Genomic DNA, 20,672 nt, shown 5'->3' with positions numbered 1-20,672 from the left:
ACAAATGTTACAATTATTATTATTGATGCCATTCTTTGCTAAAAAGGACACTTGCAAATAAGATATAATAAAATGAAGAAAAATATTCCTTAAAATATATTACTAAGCAAGAAGTGCCATATCTAAACAATGTACTTTTACCTAAAAAACAATCTCAAAAACAGCAAATTCTAATAAATTGTACAGTACACACAGATACACTATTTGTAATATATATTAGAGGTGGATTAATAATTTCTTAATCTAATGAGTATAAAATACAGGCCAGATTTTATCAAACCAATTAACAAAGCTTAATGTTTAAATTTACAAATCTTTATTACGCACACACACACACACACACACACACCCTCTGTCCTTTTAAACCAGGATTATCTTGCACAAAATTTTCCTTTACTATTTTCATAGTAAAACTGTGTACAGCTCTAAGATATTCAGGAAACATTCTTTAATTTTAAAAAGCTGTTCAAACCATTATATTCTAATATATCTATCGGTAAGTTATTTTGAACACACATTTTACAAACTTAAAATTAAAGAAAAAATAAATTTGGAGTTAATTCCTAGATTTTATCATCTATAAATGTGATTTATAAAAATAAAAATAGAAACATGCTTGCTACTCAACATCACCTTCAGAGATTTCGCCACTTGAACATGGTTATCGTAGACTAAAATGTCTATTGTCAGATTCTGCAGCCGATGGATGTGACTTAAGTCACCATGAAAAGCAAGGTCTTGTATTAAGACTCTCCAAGATGGGTATGGGGTCCTGGTGCCATCCCATACCTGCCATAAAAGAGTAGAGGAAATTTTAATGATCTTTTTGTAAAACTATGGAGTTTTATTTGTTGGCAATATAACTTTAAAGTAATTAAATGTATTCTACCAAATATCTGCTAAACTTTAAATATGACATGAGTGTATTCTTTTCTGATTGTAAAAGGACATGTGTATAGGCAATGTGGAAAATGTAAAGTAAAAAGCTCAAACTGCTATGACCCTAGAAAAACTATTAACATGTTGTTGAACTTTCTTTTTTGCTTCTGTGTGTATATATATATATATATATATATATATATATATATGCCTTTTTTTTTTTTTTTTAACAAACTAGCATTATATTCTTTTTGTTTCTTAGATTATTGTGGAGAAATTTATCAGGGGATTTAAATATTCTTCTAAAACGCTATTTTCAATGGCTTCACATTATTTTATTGGGTTGTTTCAAACTTCTTGCCATTTTAAATAATTTAGTAACTACCATCCTGTATATAAACCTTTACATACGAGTATCTCTAATTTTCTTAAGTATAAGTTCCTAGCTTTTAGGAATGTATTCTGACCTTTGCCCACTTTTTCACTTTGTTCTGATTTGGAAAAGGCCTTCAAAAGTACATATACGAATATTTTGCTTATGTTAGATGTTATGAATACAAATGAATAAACATCATGGATGCTGGAAAAGAAAACAGAATGTTGGATTGCTGTGTAAGGTGCATTGAGATAAGGATGGAAACAGGATGGGTACAGGATGAGTATATACTACCCCCACCTTACAATATGAGCAAGCCTCTGCTGTGCTGGAATTTTAAGAGATGAGCGGGCTATGTTATGCTATAAAGGGTATGACAAGGGTATGTGAGGTGGAAATGCCTCTGCATATCAGAAGTTTGGCTGAACACAAGTAAACAGGCTATTTGAATAAAAAACACTACATTTCTATAGAGAAGGTGTCTGTCAGTGTCAGATTACAGAGGAAGTACTGAATAATGACGATACTGCTAAGCTTCAAAAAAACAATCATGAGTTTGTTGTTACTCACTCTGTTCCCTAAATTATTCAAACAACCAGGACAACTGCTTTTGGGAGAAGTAACAACACATTTCACAAACATTTTTCTCCACCTGGAATTTCTTCTTCATTTTGTGTACACTGTTTTTGTGATTTTAAAATGGCTTTACAGACCAATCCACAAATCTCTTGTGGGAGGGGTTGAGAGGGTAGAGTGTTGCTATCAGCTTTTATGCTTCAGCTCTTTATCAATTTGAAATGTTATTTAATGTTCTTTATATCATGTATTGAATTACTATAGGTATAAGATTATTTCTGAGGTTACTAATCTTTTCCACTGATTGGTCTTACTATAGCTTTAATTATTATAATTTCATAACATGTTTTAATATTTGATATGGAGCTCCCACTTAGTTTTCTTTGGCTAGCCTTTTTTGTTTTATTCCCGATCACTTAATGTTTCTACTAATAAACTTTAGAATTACAGTCAATTAAAAAAAATTGTGGTTTTAATTAAAATTATATTTTCTTTAAAAAACTTTAGAAAAAAATAAAAAATCTTTTAATAGTTCAAGTTTTCTTTTAAGCTCCTCAGTAGTTTCATAGTTTTCTTCACAGGTCAGGTATTTCTTGCATAAACTTTGTTTTACAGTTGCTGAGACTTTGAAAGATTTTTTGTTCAATTACATGTTCTATTTATGACTGATGTTTAGGAAAGCTATATTTTACTAATGTTTTAAATAAGTTTGCTCACTGAATAATTCTATTAATCCAAATATCTTTTAAGTTAATTGTTAGGATTTTATATCTTGTAAGTACTGACCATTTTCTTTTAAAATAGTTAAATCTCCCAAGACTTCCTGAACAAACATTACATAACAGAAAATAGTGTGTGTTTTGTCCTGCTCCTGGCATTACTGACTCCAGAATTCCAACACTAAATATTGTTTACCTTATGATAAAATTATTTATCAAGTTAAGGAGGCATACTTTTCTATTTTGCTAAACATTTTCATAAACATTTTTAACGTTCATTAAAATGATATAATTTCTAACATTCATGGAGATTACAGTAATTATACTAAAATTAAACCATTTCTGATTTCTAAAAATTAATATTTTGGTTTCTATATTTCTAAATGAAACTGGATGCATGTCCTTGTTTTGTGCAATATTGGTCTGTTTTTGGTCTAATTCAGTTTGAAGAAGTTCACCATCTTGGCACAATCATTAATGGTTAATTCAACAATTTAAAAAATCTAAATTAGATTTAAATTTTAAAAAATGAAAAAATAAACAATTTAATTTAGATTCATATTTACTAGCATAAAAGTTGAATATAACATTTTATGGTGTATAAATACCCCTACATATGTAAATATATATCTTGTATTATTTCTACTTTAAAAAATTCTTCGTTTTTAAAAATTAGAATAGCCTAATTTTGTTTTTTAAACTTTTGAACTTATTTATCAATTTTATCTTTTTCTATATTTTTAAAGAAATTATTAACTACATATAACACTTCCTATATATCTTACTGTTAGGAAACAGGTACTACTGTTGGGAGATAGGTACTTTCATACATGAAGGGTAAATTAGCAAGAGCCACCAAAATTTCAAGTGTATAAACTCGTTGAATCAGCAATTCTATTTCTAATAATTTATCTTCACAGCTCTATGAGCACGCATGTGAAATAACAAACGTTTAAGTCAATCTCCTGAATGCATCAATAGCATGCAAGTTAAAAACATGCCATGCTTCCGTACGATAAAAAACAAAGCATTTGAGTAGTGTCCTGCCACCAAATCCATGTCTACCTGGAACTTCTGAATGTAACCTTATTAGAAAACAATATCTCCGCAGCTGTAATTAGTTAAGATGAAAACATACTGAATTAGATTGGTATCTAAATCCAATATGATTGGTGTCCTCATAAGAGACACAAAGGAAAGAAGGTCATTTGTTTGAAAATGGAGACAGAGATTAGAGTGGTGCACCTGGCAATCCAAAGATACCAGCAACCACCAAAAGCTAGGAAGAGACAAGGAAGGATTCTTCCCGAGAAGCTTCGGAAGGAGCATGGCCCTGCCGACATCTTGACTTCGGTCTTTAGGCTTCCAGAACTCTGAGATAATACATTTATGTTATGTTAAGCTATCTAGTTTGTGGTAATTCGTATGGCAGCCACAGGAAACTAATATAAGAAACTTTTTAGGTGGTGATGTAAAAAAATCTCTATGATACAATTAAGTAATAAAAGCAACTAACATCTACATGAAAGCTGTTTTCACTCATCTGAAAAGGCTATCTATAAAAATGGATGCAGGCATATGTTTTGTTGCTTTAGAGAGAATAATGAAGATTCAGTCAGATCAGCTAAAAGGTGGCAGATCATATCTCAGAATTTAAGAATTTTCTAACAACACAGCTCTATACAGTAGATTCCTTGTCATTGGAAGTATTTGGTGATTAGCAAATGCTCATTTGTTAAGGATGTCACAAGAGTCATGACTGGTTGACCTAAGGTTCCTTTTTAATTTTGTTAGGATGATTTTATGTTGCTTTAGCTTCAGCTTTGTTGTACTTGACTTATATGATATGCATTTACATTTTCACAGTATTTCATGTATATAACTACTATTTTCAACCTGGAAATCTTCACATTTTATTCAATGATTTCTATCTTCACCATTCCTTAATATGGGCAATGTATAAATGATAATAACGATAAACCCCAATATCTATCAAAGTGTCACTATACCCCATTTCCTGTTCTATTGTTTCAAAGAGTCGGAAGCTAAGTAACCACAGGAACAGGGCAGAAGCAATGTGTATTTAAATGCATTTTGCCTAGGATGGGTAAGTGAGGATAATAACAGATAACTGCCTTCTCCAAAAGTTATTCATGAGTAAACTGGAATACTGCAAACAAAGATTGGATGGGTCTTATGTTACCTTTTTTTATCCTGCTTTAAAAACAAAACAAAACAAAACATAGCAAGAACAATAAACATTTCAAAACAGTCTATGACCTACCCATGAAGAAGGCAGTGAAATGACATGGGAAGAGAACTCGACATCAAAGGGCCAAGAAAGTGAATGAAAAAGAAGAAAGGCCACTTTGACAGGGAAGAAGAAATATGCATATGTAGCTGCAACTAAAAAATAGTAATTTTTTAATACTAAAGTAAGAAATACATGTATTTTATTAGTACTAAAATACAAAAATACATAAATATAACATGAACTGTACTACATTTAAAATATAGATCTGATGACACTTTTTTCTCTGGAAGTATAGGATAAAGAAGGTCAAGAGTAGAGTTCTATGGCTACCCAGGCTCATCAAATATGGTTAAGTTAGATTTTAAGTTCTTAACATAATACACAGTAAGCAATTACATCAGAATGTTAAAATATAAGCTCTTTATAGACATGTAGGTGATACTGAGTTAACACTGAAAGTTATTTAAAAATTTCTACCTTTAGAAGAAATGATGCTCCATCCACTTCGGCTTTACCCAAGAGCTGACAAGTCAGATCAAAATACTGCATTGGCTGAACATCACACAATTTTACTAACGTCGAAGAAGGTGAAATATTAGTAGATGCCCAAGCACGTAAGGTTTCTACCATTTTGTGGTCTTCAGTTGTGAAGTTAAAATATTTGTTTGAAGTACGAGGTATAATAGGAGCTCCCAAAGTTCCCTCAAATGTCAAAGATGCAAAGCCAGTGCTGGTGATACCTTGAGTCCCATTTTTATATACTTGTATCTAAGAAAGTGGGACAATGTAGAAAACAAAATAGAAAGAAACAAAACAGCTTACTGATGCAGAACACAGGAACTGAAGAAACTTCAGAGATTATAAAATTTTACCAGCATAGTTAATAGAGGACATAATTCTTTAATATTTCATTTAATTAGCATACAAAATTATGAAATCAACTGGGCTCTATCAAGATCCACAAGCACCATGTAAATTGTAAAACACTATGCAGTTATTTCTAAAGAGCTAGATGGTAGGCTTTTAATGCTATCAAGCTTGTACTTTTACATTTATTAGTTATTTTGTTATTTATTATAGTGACATTGGTTAACAAAATCCAATAAGTCTCAAGTGTACAAATCAACAGTAAGTCATATTTATATTGCACTGTATTTTCACCACCCATAGTTGAATTCTGTTACCACATATCTGACCCCTTTTACTCCATTTCTCTCCCTCCCATACCCTTTGGTAAACACTAGTCTACTGTCCATGTCCATGAGTCTCTGTTTGTTTGTCCAGTTTGTTTGTTGCTTTTAGATTTATATCCCACATATAAGTGACATCATGTGGTTTTCAACTTTTTCTGTCTGGCTTATTTCGCTTAGCATGATTATCTCAAGATCCATCCGTGTTGTCACAAGTGGCAGAAAAAATTTATTTAGGCGACTGATCAATTATATAGGTTTCAAGTGTACAATTCAATAATGTCATATGAGTATTGCATTGTGTATTAAGATATATAATTTACAAAAGGAAAAAGAGTAACAAGTGACAGTTACTCATGAATGTAAAAGGGAAACTAGATATTTAAAATATAAGCATTTGAAGTGAATAAAACGCAGCTGAGGCTAAGGTTTCAGCCTCAGGTCTGACTGAGAGTCAAGATATACCATACTTTCGCTTTCTGGATTCCGAAGCTCAGTTATTAGACACACATGCATCTATGGTTGTTACATGTTCTTCATAAAGCAACTATTTGGTCTTTGTGAAATGCTCCCTCCTTTTAATCTCTTGTAATACTTTGGTATTAATATAGTTACTTCACCTTCCTAATGCCGTTTGCTTGGTATATCTTTTCTACAGTTTTACTTCCAACTTGTTTGCGTCTTTATTTCTTGTAGATATATATATTTGGTTCTTGCTTTTTTTTCTTCACTCTATTTTTTCCTTGCAGAAGGAGTGTTTAGTCTATTTACATAAATGTAATTACTGATATGGTTATATTTAAGACTATTATCTTGTTTTCCTTTTTAAAAACTATTTTCCTATTGTTCCTTTCTTGTCTTATTTTGAACTTACTAGTGTTCCATTTACTTCCTCTGAGCTATGAATGAATTCTTAATGTCTCAAAGTTGATTTAGAATCAATATTGTTCTACTTACTTCTCACTTTCCATTTCACATTTCCCACTTTCTAAAGTATAATAACCTCTGAAGGTAATAACCTTTAAGTAGTATAATTCCATTTAACCATTCCACTCATTTGTTCTATTGTTGAAATATCTTTCTATATATTTTATAAACTCCACCTTACAATATTGTTTTTCTTTTAAATAGCCATTTATCTTTCAGTGAAATTAAAGAAATACAAAACACTGTCAGATTTATTTACTCATTAATTTCCTATTTGTTTGTTTTGTTATTTCCTAATAATTTTCTGGTTTATAGAACTCCCTGAATACTATCCTTTAGCATTTTCTTGTAGTGAAGATATTTTGGCTATGGAGTCTCTCATTTCTTTTTATATAAAAATGTCTTTATTTTACCCTCACTTGTGAAGGATATTTTCTCTGGATACAAATTTCTGGGTAAATAAATTTTTTATCACCACTGAAAATTTATCATTACTTTGTTCTTCAGGTATTGTTATCTCTGGTAAGTAACTGAAGATGACTGGTACCAATGTTTCCCATATGAAATGTGTCATTTTCCCACCATCTAACTTAACTTTTTTTAAAGGTTTCACTGAGATTTGTTTAGATGCATTTTTCTTTGTGGTACCACACAGAGTATACTGAGTTTCTTGGATCTGAAAATCAGTATTTTCCATCAAATTTGGAAACGATTCTGCTACTTATTTCTATAAATATTTTTTCCCATTCCCATTCTCTTCTCCTGTATCTCAAATGACATGTTTTACCATATGATATTATTCCACAGGTCCCTAAGGCTCTGTTCAAGATTTCTTTAATCCTTGTTCTTCAGATTACATAACTTCTATTAACCTATCTTCTTAAATAAATGTGATATATCTAATCTGCTGTTTAGCCCATCCAGTAAGTTTTTCATTTTACTTTATTTGCTGCTTTTTTCAGTTACTCGATTTCTATTAGGTTCTTTTTTATAGTTTCCACATTTCTACAGAAATTTTTTATGTTGCATTAATTTAACCACATGTTCTCTTAATTTGCTGAACATACTTAAGTCTTTAAAAATAATAACTGCTTTAAAGTTTTTGTTTTAAAATCTTACACCCGGGCCACTGTAAAGTTGGATTAGAGTGTCTATGATTTTTTTTTCTTAACTATGGGTAGTATTTTCCTATTTTTTCATGACTAGCATTTTTTCATCTTTACTAGACATTGTAGATGATATACTGTAAAGACTCTGAATTATGTTACCTTACTTCTGACCAACATTGATTCTTGTTCTTGTTAGCAGTTCAGTTGCTGGATGATTGCTTTAAACTTATAAAGGCCTGGCTGTATGTTTTGTTAGAATGACTCTGTGGAAAGCTCATAATGTTTCCCAAAGTCCTTCTGCCTTGGTGGGACTCATCCTGCAATACTGTCTTCTCTGTAGACCTTGTCTCAGGCTTTGAAAAAACACATCTAGAGTAGGCTTTACCCTAGGATTTGGTCCTTTGTGAGGTGAGGCCTTTGTGTTATCTCAGCTGAATAGCCAACATATTAAAGAGATATTAATAAGGTTATTTATCTCTAACTAGGTTAGACCTCAAGCATCCCAACTGCAACACCTCTAAAATGCACAACCACACAGCAGCCCTTGTAATCCTTAAGTAGTCTTGCCCTATCCATGCACAGCCCAGCTTATCCAAGTATTCATGGGCAACAACCCTACCCCAGCAGACTTCTGGACTTCCCCTTCTGTACAACTCTGTCCTCTCTGGTGAACTGTCTTGATTCCAGCTCTTTCGGCTGCTTTGAACTCTGCTCTTAGCTGCCTCAGCTTAGCAGGACCACTATTTTCTGCTCGCACTTCAGCATGCTGTGCAGTGGTTGAAAAACTGCCCTCAGGCAGAGTTTGGGTGACCATTTGGCTTATTTTATCTGTTTCTCTTCTCTCTCTGATCACAGGTGTCTGCTGTCCAATGTCTGAAAATAGTTGTCTCATACATGTTGTCCATTTTTACGAATCTTTATAGCAGTAGGGCTGGTCTAGTACCAATTAATTTCACATACAAAGAAGTTCACTCTGCAGATACTAATTGTACTTGTCCCATAACTAATCAATTAACTTGTTTTATACACGCTTAAGTGAGTTCTGTTTATTGCATATGCCGTTTTTCTTTTTTGATTTAGGCTTAAAGTCTAATGATTCTTGGTTCTACGCTCATCTTTCTTTGTATCAGCAATTCCATTGTTCACTAAGCTATACTGTTTACCAAAGTCTGCCTCTGCTGACTATCAGTGTAGACCAGAACAATCTTCTAGCTTAGGTGTGTTGGTAACTTGTTTTCATGTTGAACTTATCCACAAATACACTTTGCTGCACATTCAAAACATACCTTAATTTATCTACTTCTATTTCCACAACCACCCTAGTCTAAGCCATCCCCATCTCAAGATTGTGAAATTGAAATAACTGATCTTCTTTCATGCTTGCCCCATAACAATCAAGTCATTGCCCAAGTAACTGTCAGAGTGCTTTTCTCAAAATATAAATCAAATCATTCTATTTAAAACCCTCTAATAACCCCCATTGAATAGAATAAAATCTAAATAACTTACTTACCATAAGGCAATATATGAACTAGTCTCTACCTTCTTCTCCAGTTTCATCTTACACTACCCTCTGAATAGCTGACTAAGATCCATGATGGCCTTCTTTCTGTTTTTTTTTTCAATACCATGCTCATTAACTATCTCATGGTCTCACTATTCGTAATTCTATCTTCCTGGAAAACATTTTCCCTCGTATCTCAACAGAACTTTTCCTCATCATTTAGGCTCCAAGTCTTACACCTCCTAATTAGAAAGGCCTTTCCTGATTCTGTTTTTTCTTCATAGTAGCTATCACCACCTGAATTTACCTTGGCTTATATGTTTACTTTTATACTGTCTGGCTCTCTGCATTAAAACACAAACATGTATAAAATAGGTACTCAACAAATATTTGTTGAAAAAAATGAACAGAAAGAACTTGACTCTTGTTTTATATATATTTTTGCTATGAACTATGATCTCCAAATTGCAATGAGCCAAAGAAAAACGTGAAAAAATATTAACAAATACTGATATCTAAGAGAGATGTCTGTACTTTTAATGGTTTTTTCCAACTAAAGAAAACTTTCAGGGCTTTTCAAAACTAGCTAAGCTATCAATAAAAAAAAAGTGTAAGACATACTACTATAGCTAAATAGGAACATTTCATAATAATAATATCATCGGAAAACATCTTAATCTAAATCTATACAACAACCTCAAAATATACAAAACATAAAGTAAAAAAAAAAATCTAAATCAAATTAATATTGCTTCAAATAATGAAGCAAAAATTGACAGAAATAGATAAATCCTCTACAACGGTAAAATTAATTTCACAGAAGAAATCAATTGAAAATTTGAATATATAGTGAATTGAAGGATAGTAAAATTTTGACATGTTAGTTGTTGGATAAAACTAAAGTAGTACATAGAGAAAAAATGTATAGTCATAAGTGAATATTTTGCAAAAGAAGGAAGGTTAAATCAGATTTAGGCTTCCATCTCAAGAAGATATACAAATATATACCTGAAATCCCAAAAAAGTAGAAGGAAAAGATAATCAAGGTAAAAGAAATAGAAACATGCAATCAAGGAAATCAAAGTGAAAAACTGGTTCTTTGAAAAAATTAACAAAAATGATAAACCTAGAAAGACTAATCTGGAAAAAAAAAAAACAGAAGAAATAAATTATTACATCAAGACTACAAAACAGTATTTATCGTTACAAACATCTAAAATATAAATGACATTATGATCAACTTTATATCAATAAATTTGACAATATGGGTGAAAAAGGCAGACTTTTCTAAAAATTAAGTTTATCAAAGCATTTGAGTAACTGGTTAATAAAAACCTACCAATAAAGAAATCACCACTCAGATAGTATCATCAGTGCATTCTTCCAAACATTTAAGGAAGAAAAAAACAGTAATCTAGCACAAATTCTTTTAGAATCGAAAAAGAGGGCATGCTTCCTATTTTCAAGAGGCAGTATAGCCATAATTAACAATGAAATTATAGGAAAAGAAAATTACAGATCTAACTATAAAACAGAAAAATAATATATGACTTGAAGGAAAACTTAGGAACCATCTTAATAAGGTAGGGTAGACAAAGAGTTCTTAATCGGGACATAAAAAGTAGTGACCATAAAACAAAAGTTAATAAAGTAGACTATATTAAAATTAAGAAGATTTGCTCATCAAAAGACATTATTAAGAGAGTAAAGAAGCAATTCATAGACTGGGAAAGATATTTACTATCCATATACTTGACAAAAAAATATGTAGCCTAAATATATAAAGAACTTACACAAGTCATTAATAAAGGAAGATAAAATCCTACAAAAAATGAGCAAAAGACTCAGACTGATACTTTATACTTCAAAAGAAATTTGAATTTTAATGGGTTCTCAATTTCATAAATTTCAGGGAAATTCAAGTTAAAACCATGAGATACTAATATACATTCAACTGAATAGTTAAAATAAAAAAATGAAAAATAGCAAGTTGGTGAAAGTTGGTGAAAATGTGGAACTAATGGGAATGCAAACTGGTGAAAAAAAAACGCTTAGAAAAACTAAAGGCAAACAAAAGTATATCCCAGAACCTCAGATTGGACTGCTAGATATAATGTGAAATGCATTTATACATAAAATATATGCATTATTGATTATATACTATACACTATACAATATGTAATATGTAAATATATATAATTACACATATAATACATAATTACATATAAAGGTATGATTATATGTAAATCATACACACAAATGTATATATAATTATAATATATAGTCACTAAAAGATATGCGCTAGACTATTTGTAGCAGCATAATATCCTCAAACTGAAAACTACCTAAATTTCCAACAGAAAATACATAAATGCTGATATATTTGCACACTGGAATACTGTTGAGCAAACAAAATGAACAAAGTAAAACAATATGCAGTAATATGGTTGAATCACATAAGTGTAAGCCAGAAATTTTTAAAAAAAGGAAAAACAAAAACTATAGTCTATTCTCTTTATATGTAGAACAAATACAGACGATGTTAGAAGTTATAAGACTATTTACTCCTGGGGATGGAGGAAGTTGCTAGAGTGCTAGCGATATGAGTATTTTTATACTATGAATGGAGAGATGTATATTCCACTTCAGTTAAACAATAGGAAGAATAATAACTAAAAACATTAGGAGGGGAGGGTATATTGTACAAACACAAATATTATAAGACATAACACTTTGTGAGAAATAAGCTCTTCTGCTAAGTTTAAATAAGTTCATAACAGTGCTACAATGGTATTTCTACTTTTATCTTCATGAAAGTATTTTCTACTATTCATCTATTCTCAGGGAAAAGGCACTGATAGATCAAGAGAGGTAATTCCCACCGTAGCTAAGAAGAGAACACACCTGGGATATTGTGCTCACTAAGAGCACTGTGTCGACCATGAGGGACACAGATAAGCTGAAGCATCAGAAGAAAAAGACAACCAAGATAAGGAAGGAGTTGCATGGAAACCCATGTCATAAGAAGAAAAGATGAAGAGACTGAAACGTTTAAAACCTAAAGGACTAAAAATATTAAAGTATTGAAAAGTTGATTTTTAAAAAAAAAAAATCACATACTAATAGCTTTATTTTTATATCAAAGGTTTTCTTACATTTAACTGCTAGCATAATTTTAAAAGTACTTAAAAGTACCTCTTTTCATGTTTTAACACATTTCTCATAAATGAAGATCAACTTATTTTGATTTGATACTTAATATCTCAATGCTTTCATTGTACCTGAACTAATACAACAGAAAGAATAATATAATTTCCCAATTTTTGTACACTTTTGTAGTTTTTGACCTAAAGCTTGTTTTTAAAACAAATGTTCATTATCCAAGCTCTACATCGAAAACTTTTAAAACATCCATCTATATTTAGAAGCAAGAAGACAGAGCACAACTAGTCTGAATCACAACAACAAATACATTTCTGTGGAATGAGGGCAGGTAGTTTGTTCACATGAAGAGGTTTCTTAACATACATTATTTGAAGTGTGATACTATTTACATTTCTTCTTATTTCTTCAAATGCTTGATGTCATGTTATAACAAAGCAACCACATAATTAGTGCTAACTAGTTTTAGTGAACAATAGGGAGTTCTCTTCGAAAAAAATAAAAAGTTCTAGACAGTATGAATTATACCTTCAGCCTGTGAAAGCGAACAATATCTCCATTTTTATAAATCATTGGAAGGGCTTCATAATTTCCACTAAAGAGCAGGCAGGTTAACTTTGCATTTGTCTGGTCCACAATTGTTACAACTGAACAATAATCTGGAAAACATAAAAATATTTTCCTGACTTTTAGTATTTCAAAGGATTTGACAAAACAAGAATATGCTGAGTTCAAAGCACCTAACAGACTTTATTCTTCCCTTTAATTAAGTCTTCTAAAAATAGGATCGAAACATAGAGACATTTTCTTGGTTCTCAAGATGTGCTACAAATTATTTTGCCAAAATGTTCCATAAAAACTAATTTTAGTAAAACAAAAATTAAAATCCTACTTAATATAAATTATCTAGAGTGGTAATAATTTTTTATTACTTCAAAGTTTAAAAATCATAAATCAAACATATTAAAAACACAGTTTGTAAAATAAATTTAGAATGAAAAATAAGGATTAAAAGATATTTGCCACAAATGTGATGATGAGTCAATATATTGCATAAAGATCCTATGAAAATGGGTTATGAAACCTAGGATTTCATAGTAATTCATGTGATTCGAATGAACAATTCATAGAAAACTATATAATAACCAATACGAAAGAAGAAATGATGATTTGCTAGTTACCTATAAAAGATTACACACTAGAATAAAAGAAGTATTTTATAGCACTTAATCAGGAAACAAATTTAATGATAGTCGAGTTGTCATGAAAACAAAAACTTCAGATACTGGTGGTAGTAAAAACTGTAATAGATGTTGCCTTTTAATATACATGTTTCAGAAAATTCCATGCTGAAAAAATGTGTTGACTTCCTGTCCTTCCCAGTACCACAGTAATTACGATATAGATATAGAAACGAATAAATCCAGAATACTGAAAGGAGAGGAGAGAAAGAAGATGAAAGAGTAAAGGAGAAGGGGAGAAGATACCAACATATTTCAGGAACATGGGAAAGTAAATGGTTGAGGGATAAAAATGAACAGTGGAGACTGCAAACCAGAAGATACTATTAAATGGCTACATCAAAGATGGGAGCCACTGGGATTAAGGGCAGGAGTTAAAATTAGAGCCAAAATCAAGGTTTAAAAGTTTACACATAGAACAAGTGTTTCAATGTCCATCCATCCTGACCTATACTCCCTGTGAAAATAATTTCATGTATCTTAGTCTTTAACTCCATCACCTCCTGAAGCATAGGCTGTTTTCCAATAAAGTTTTACTGATTAACTGAAAATGGTAAATCTCTTAATTTTACCAACAGAATAAATCTCTTAATGTTAGCAACAGAATAAATCCCTCCCTCATTAGCACATTAGGGGGCCTAAAGCCTGATAGCTCTCTTCCCACCTACCTTAGACTGATACTTTCAATGAACAGGGCCTATGCAAGTACTAATTCTCTATCAGAATTCCCATTCAAGAAAGAAATCAAGTTGGAAAAAATAAACTTATAGATAAAGCAAAAAAGACAAATGTCCACAACCAAAAATAAACCATACCTACATTTTTAAATGTAAAGACAAGAACTGCCAGACAGAGAACAAAAATGGAAGGAAGGGAAGGAGAGAGGCGGAGGGGAGGGGAGGGAGGGAAGGGAAGGGCTGAAGGGCAGAAGGATGGACACTGGGTGTGGGAAGGTGACAAAGAGGTGATTAGAAAAGAGCAAGAGTGAGGGAAAGGGAAAAGGGATAGGAGAGAGAAAAGGAAGGAAGGTAAGGAGGGAAGAAGGAAAAAGAGAAAGCTGATTCTTGATGATGGGAAAACAATTTAGAGAACATATAAAAACTTAAAAACAAAAATTAAACCTTAATAAGCATCTTTAAAAACAGTAAAAAGATATTACATGTTCATAATCTTGATATACTAGCAGGATCTATTGGACCCAATTTTAGTTTTTGTTTCCTGATTTTCAGTAGTTCTATTTGTAAGGAATTATTTCGCGACATTTTTTTCTTTCTTAGCAGTCTTCCAAAGATGAATTTTACTTTTTTAAAAGAAAACACATTCTTGCTTGCCATTGTAATATGGGTCTATTGTACCCTTTTATAACTCTAAGACACATTGTGGGATCTTAGTCATCTGTTTTCCTATGTTATAAAATACTATGCATTTCATTGTCCTAGTAATTATTTCATCATTATTCCTATCTATGCTAAAAAAAGAGATGAAATTAATTTTTAAAATGGGAAAAGGAGGGAATCGCCTAGAAGAATGATGCCAAGAGTACAATGAATCATTGTTATTGCACTGCATTGCTCAAAGTTTGGGGTTCGCATAATCTTTAAGAGTATAAAAAGCTTGAGAAGCACTGATAAAGGATATCAACAATATTATACTTCATGAAAGTAAAAATTCATAAAGTACTACAACTTACATAGATCACTACAGAGATAAGGTATCTTGTAATTCCAACACAATGAAATTACAAACAAGAAAAATTGGCTCTCCTCTCTTCCCAGTTCGTAATAACAAACAAATGAGTATAAAAAAACACAAATATGGATAATGAATTGCTTGAAAGTAAAGTCCTATCAACCTTAATAGATCCACAATCCCTAAATCTGATTCCACAGAATAAGTTTCAGCAAATAAGAATCAAAATACATTAAAAAGGGTTTCATGTTCAAGTAATTTCAAGTAAAAACATCTTAATAAAGTTAATCAGGTTCCTTTATTAAAACTTTTCAGAGGTGACAATGTGTAGATATGTACCCCTCGTGATTCTCAAGACCCAATACAGTATGCAGAATTTCCCACTTTTTCACAGAAAGTTTCACTGAACTGGTGTTTCTCCCATTAAAAATGTTTTGTTAAAAGCTTATGCAGATGAGATCTGAAAGCAATTTTAAAAGAAGCATTACTGAAAAAGTTGAATAGCTTAAAGCCTCAGCTATTCAACAACACTAGAGTTCATTGTTGTCTTGGGACATTCTCTTCAGTAGTTCTTGCGTTTTCATCATCTTCTCTATCTTTTGACAATCTACTGTTCAAAACTTTTGTTTCCTTCTTGCCTTTTTATCTCCGAGTACAAAAAAAAAAAAATCAAGAATAAATTCCCATTTTAATACCTCCTGAAGTCAAACCAACTGCTAACTTGACTTCTCCCACCCCTCCTGCAGGTGATAAGAAGAGGGATGGCACCCTTACTTGCCCAGAAAATGAACGGGAGCAAACGCCATCTTGAATGATCTTTCTCAATTTACATAAACTATAAAACCAAGTACCCAAATAAACTTTGAAGCAACTGGGTGAGAAAATCTAGGTAAATTATAATCCATCTTAAATAATGCAAGTAACTGGTAACCTTTATAGCAAAAGCCCAAAGGCAATTAGAAAAGACTAATATAGTTTCCATTTTTATAATAAAGTTTATAGACTTGTATTCATAATTTACTATACGAATTGGTATTCTTAGGCAATAAAATAATAATCAATGCTTCTCATTTTTTAAAGACAATCCAAAAATATTCTGGTATTTAATTATGTATCATTATGGATAGAAAAAAGATATTCCTAAACTTTTAGCAAATGTTGTGCATTTAAGTGAACCAACACAAAGTGCCCATATATTTCATTCCATGCAATAATTTCCTTAAGAAGCTATAAGTAAATATTGAACTCTATTGATAGTTATTGATACATACATGCTGAAATATTTAGGGAAGATATGTACTGATTATCTTCAACTTACTCTTAAGTGAATCAAAAAAATAAATTAATGGATCAACTAATGATGGTTGTTATATGGGTATTCATTGTATAATTCCTTCAAATATTCTCTATATTTTAATATTTTTATAATAAAATGCTGAGAAAAAACTGGGCTATTTTTTAATTAAATAATAGTATTAACAGTAGTTATGTAACAGCTTTATATTATCTTTTGACCTGTTAAATTCTCAAAAAATTCTGAATTAATCATATCAGAATTTAAAAGGTTTAATAAACATCACAAAAAGAGCAAGAAAATAGTTTTATAGTATAATGAAGAATAATATTATGAAGGATAAGGATAAAATTTGATCTTGGTTCTTTTTTTAATTTGGAGTGTTCTAACTATAACTCTATATGAATCTTACTTTTAGTTATAGAAGGTAATTGTACGTGATGGCACCAGCCTTTTATAACTATCATACATACTGGAAAACTGAAAGGAGTTATCAGAAGCCTGATGAGTATACTAAAGATTGACGGACAGCTGTTCAGGTAGTGATAGAGATCGGATGTGTACACATTCTGTTTATTATTAAATTATCAAAACTATTTCTAATGTTGACAGAAATTTGTTTGCATTTTTTTTTTTAAGGAATTTTTTTCCCCCTGTTTAATTCCCTCTCCTCCCCAACTTCCACCCCTGACCTACGGATGTTGCTATCTCCTTTTTTAAGAACTGGCTCTCTGAAGGCGGGGTGTCTCCTCCCACACGCTCAGGGCGTACTCTCAGGGCCTGGCGCAACTAGGCATGGTCTGTGGCCCCACCTGGGGTGCGAATGCAGGACCTACTGCATGTAAAGCAGATGTGCTAACCACTACACTATGGAGCCACCCCTCATTTGAATTTTTAAGTTCTTATTCTATTGCTGGCACATGCTCCCAATAATCTTTTGCTTAAGCCTAATTTACATAACACATACAAATGACGACAGGTCTTTCAAATATTTGGCCTAAAATAGGAGACTTTTTATCACGATGCTTCTGCAAAGCAGAGAATATATATTTGGTTTGTCATTCTACACTAAAAAAATCAAATACCATCTTTCAATTGGATAACATCCAAGTATATCCACAATCCTATGAAGTTTTTACACAGTTTTCCAAATAAAGCAAAATATTTCAAATTCCTAAAGGCAAATAATTAAAGCATAAAACAATTATAAGAAATATTCTAACGCACAAATTAATTTTAACTGGTTTTTCTATTCCAAACTCCAACGTTTTTTTGTTTGTTTTTATCTTTTTCTTTTTTTTTTTTTAACCCAAAATAATTTCTTATTTATGTTTTCATTCAGGTAAAGGGCCATGGGGGAGCTGGGATTATGATATAACTCTCAGAAAGTTAAAAAGTTTTTGAAGAAAGTTGAAAGACAATCTCCTTTTGAGTCATTTAAGTAGAATTTCAGTAGAATTTCTATTGTTTTAAAATAATTTTGCCAATGAATAACTCATACTTTAAATTCAAATGGTAACATTAATATAAACATATCCATTGTAATTTTGTGTTATGTAAAACTTCCAAAAAGCACTTCAAAAATATTGACTACAAAGCTTAGGACAATGAATTAAACTATTTTGTCTTATTCAACTAATTAAAGCAATGTATACTATAAATACCTGGAAGGGTGACTAAGGATAGGAGAACATAAATTGCACTCAAAACGAAATACTGCACAATGAAAAGATAAACTGAAAAATTATAAAATTCCTCTTTATATTATTTCTCAACATTGTTTTATTTCTCCATTTCTACAGCACTAATTTTGGACTACTTTTATAATCTGGAATTATTTTTCCTACCTTCAGTTTTTTCTCTCTTCATGCCAAATTATAAACAATTCCATCATGTCATCACTCTTACCAAGGAACTTCTAATGCTACTACATTATCTATGGATATTTCTAGTTGTGGAAAAAAATACAAATATGTAAACATATACACTTGCACAGATGTGTATACAGTTAATTACAGAATTATCAAAGGATTACTTCCTTAACATTGAACTGTAAAAATAAAATTTAAAAATATCTCATTTGAAGTTTGTTAGTATATTAAATCTACCTTTACAAGTATTTTCTTTGCAGGTATGAGCGCGTGCACACACAAGCAATTCTACTCAATTACTGCGCAGCAGGACCAAATAAACTTACAATAGCAATATTCTTCACAATACTATCTACTTGCTGCAAAGCAAGCTCTCTAGAATGACATAACTAAATATAATGATGTTCTTAGAATCTCCTTAAGTTTTTTATAAAACACTGAGGAGTTTCAAAATAAAATATCATTTTATATACTTTGTTTTTGTATTTAAATATGTATGTATAAAAGGAAACAAAAATTCAGATTTAAGAAACGTGGCTGTAAAAAAATCTGTCCAATAATTTGCTCTCAAAAACAATAAAGACAAGTAACAATCTAAATGAAATATTAAATAGCTTTCAGGTTCCTTCGAATAGCATTAGGTCCAGAACACGACTGAAGAACAAGCTACCCATTTAAATAATACTGAAAATAAGTATGAGTTAATTGCTCCAAGAAGTGAAGTCTTCTACCAAATACATATACACATACATACATATGCACACATACATAATCCTTCAATAATGATAAAATAATAAAAATATTTCCCCATGATTCATTTTTTACTTATTCCCAAAGATAAAATAAACTTGTGAAGAGACAATTTACAACTTATTTTAATAACAAAGTTGCAAATCTAAAACGTAAGTTAATAGTGTACTTTCTTGATAGCTAACATCAGCAGGGAAGGTAGGGAAAGTTAAGAAAGATTTTTAATAAGACAGCAGTCTTACTTTACCTACAGAGTATATAATCTATAAAAATATATATTTAAACCATTGATAAAGTATTGACTTTAATCTTTTAGTAAGACTTCAGATTTAAACTGATGACAAAGTATTTAACTACTTAACACTTAATACTTCACGTAACGATATACAATAACAAATGATAAATTAAGCCCTATATTCTGTAATCTTGAGCAATTCACCTAATTTCCTCAGTATGATTAAGAGTAAATTGCCTTGGAGTTTTATTATAAGAAAAAGCTGGTAGTTCATCTAAGCAAGGTATTTAATCAAAGAGGAATGCATGCATAAATTATACAATCCACAAAAAATACCTTCATGAAAGTTGCTTCACCTCTTTTATTTACTAAGCACTGTTTTTAAACCAATCAGTATTCCAGCTAAAGTTTTTCATTTCTATAAAAGTTAATTACTGAAACATTTAAGTAAAAGCTATGAAGACAAATCACTGAATCAAGCCCATATATGCTACAATGTTATCTACTTTAAAAGGAAATTTATTATATAATACACATATAACCACAATATCTTTATTATGCTGGTTTGAAGTTACATAATTTCCCCTCATGTTTTTATTATATTTCAAAGGATCACAGGAAAGAGAGGAAAGTATAAATATTATGATAGACATATAGATACTAATATATGCTATCATATGTTTTATATATATACACATATAAGAGACAGAGACAGATTAAATAAATATGTAAGTAGGTACATAGATAGGTATTTCATGAGTCATGCATGTTATTCTGGAATTACAAAGACCAGCAATGGTTTTTATCTTTACAGAGTTTGTATTTAAAATAAAGGAGAACAAATAATATTTTTAAATACTAATAAAAGTATACTGATATTCAGTAATAAAAAGAAC

At 30.9% G+C, this 20,672-nt stretch overlaps 1 protein-coding gene across 10 annotated transcripts in view; it reads right to left on the bottom strand.

Moving 5' to 3' along the window:
• POT1 (protection of telomeres 1) overlaps positions 1 to 20,672 on the bottom strand; it is a 101,711-nt gene that overhangs the window by 51,853 nt on the left and 29,186 nt on the right. For all 10 annotated transcript variants that reach the window (XM_039861017.1, XM_039861023.1, XM_039861022.1 and 7 more), the window contains 3 exons: positions 13,225 to 13,355; positions 5,282 to 5,572; positions 634 to 789 (listed from right to left, as the gene is read on the bottom strand). In XM_039861017.1, coding sequence (XP_039716951.1) covers positions 634 to 789; positions 5,282 to 5,572; positions 13,225 to 13,355 — 578 coding nt within the window. The remainder of the gene's footprint in view (positions 1 to 633; positions 790 to 5,281; positions 5,573 to 13,224; positions 13,356 to 20,672) is intronic.

Source organism: Pteropus medius, unplaced genomic scaffold (assembly GCF_902729225.1).
Source record: "Pteropus medius unplaced genomic scaffold, Ma_sr-lr_union100, whole genome shotgun sequence".
Lineage (NCBI taxonomy): Eukaryota > Metazoa > Chordata > Mammalia > Chiroptera > Pteropodidae > Pteropus > Pteropus medius.
The sequence above is the reverse complement of the archived record's forward strand: the minus strand, read 5'-3'. Positions and strand labels throughout refer to the sequence as shown.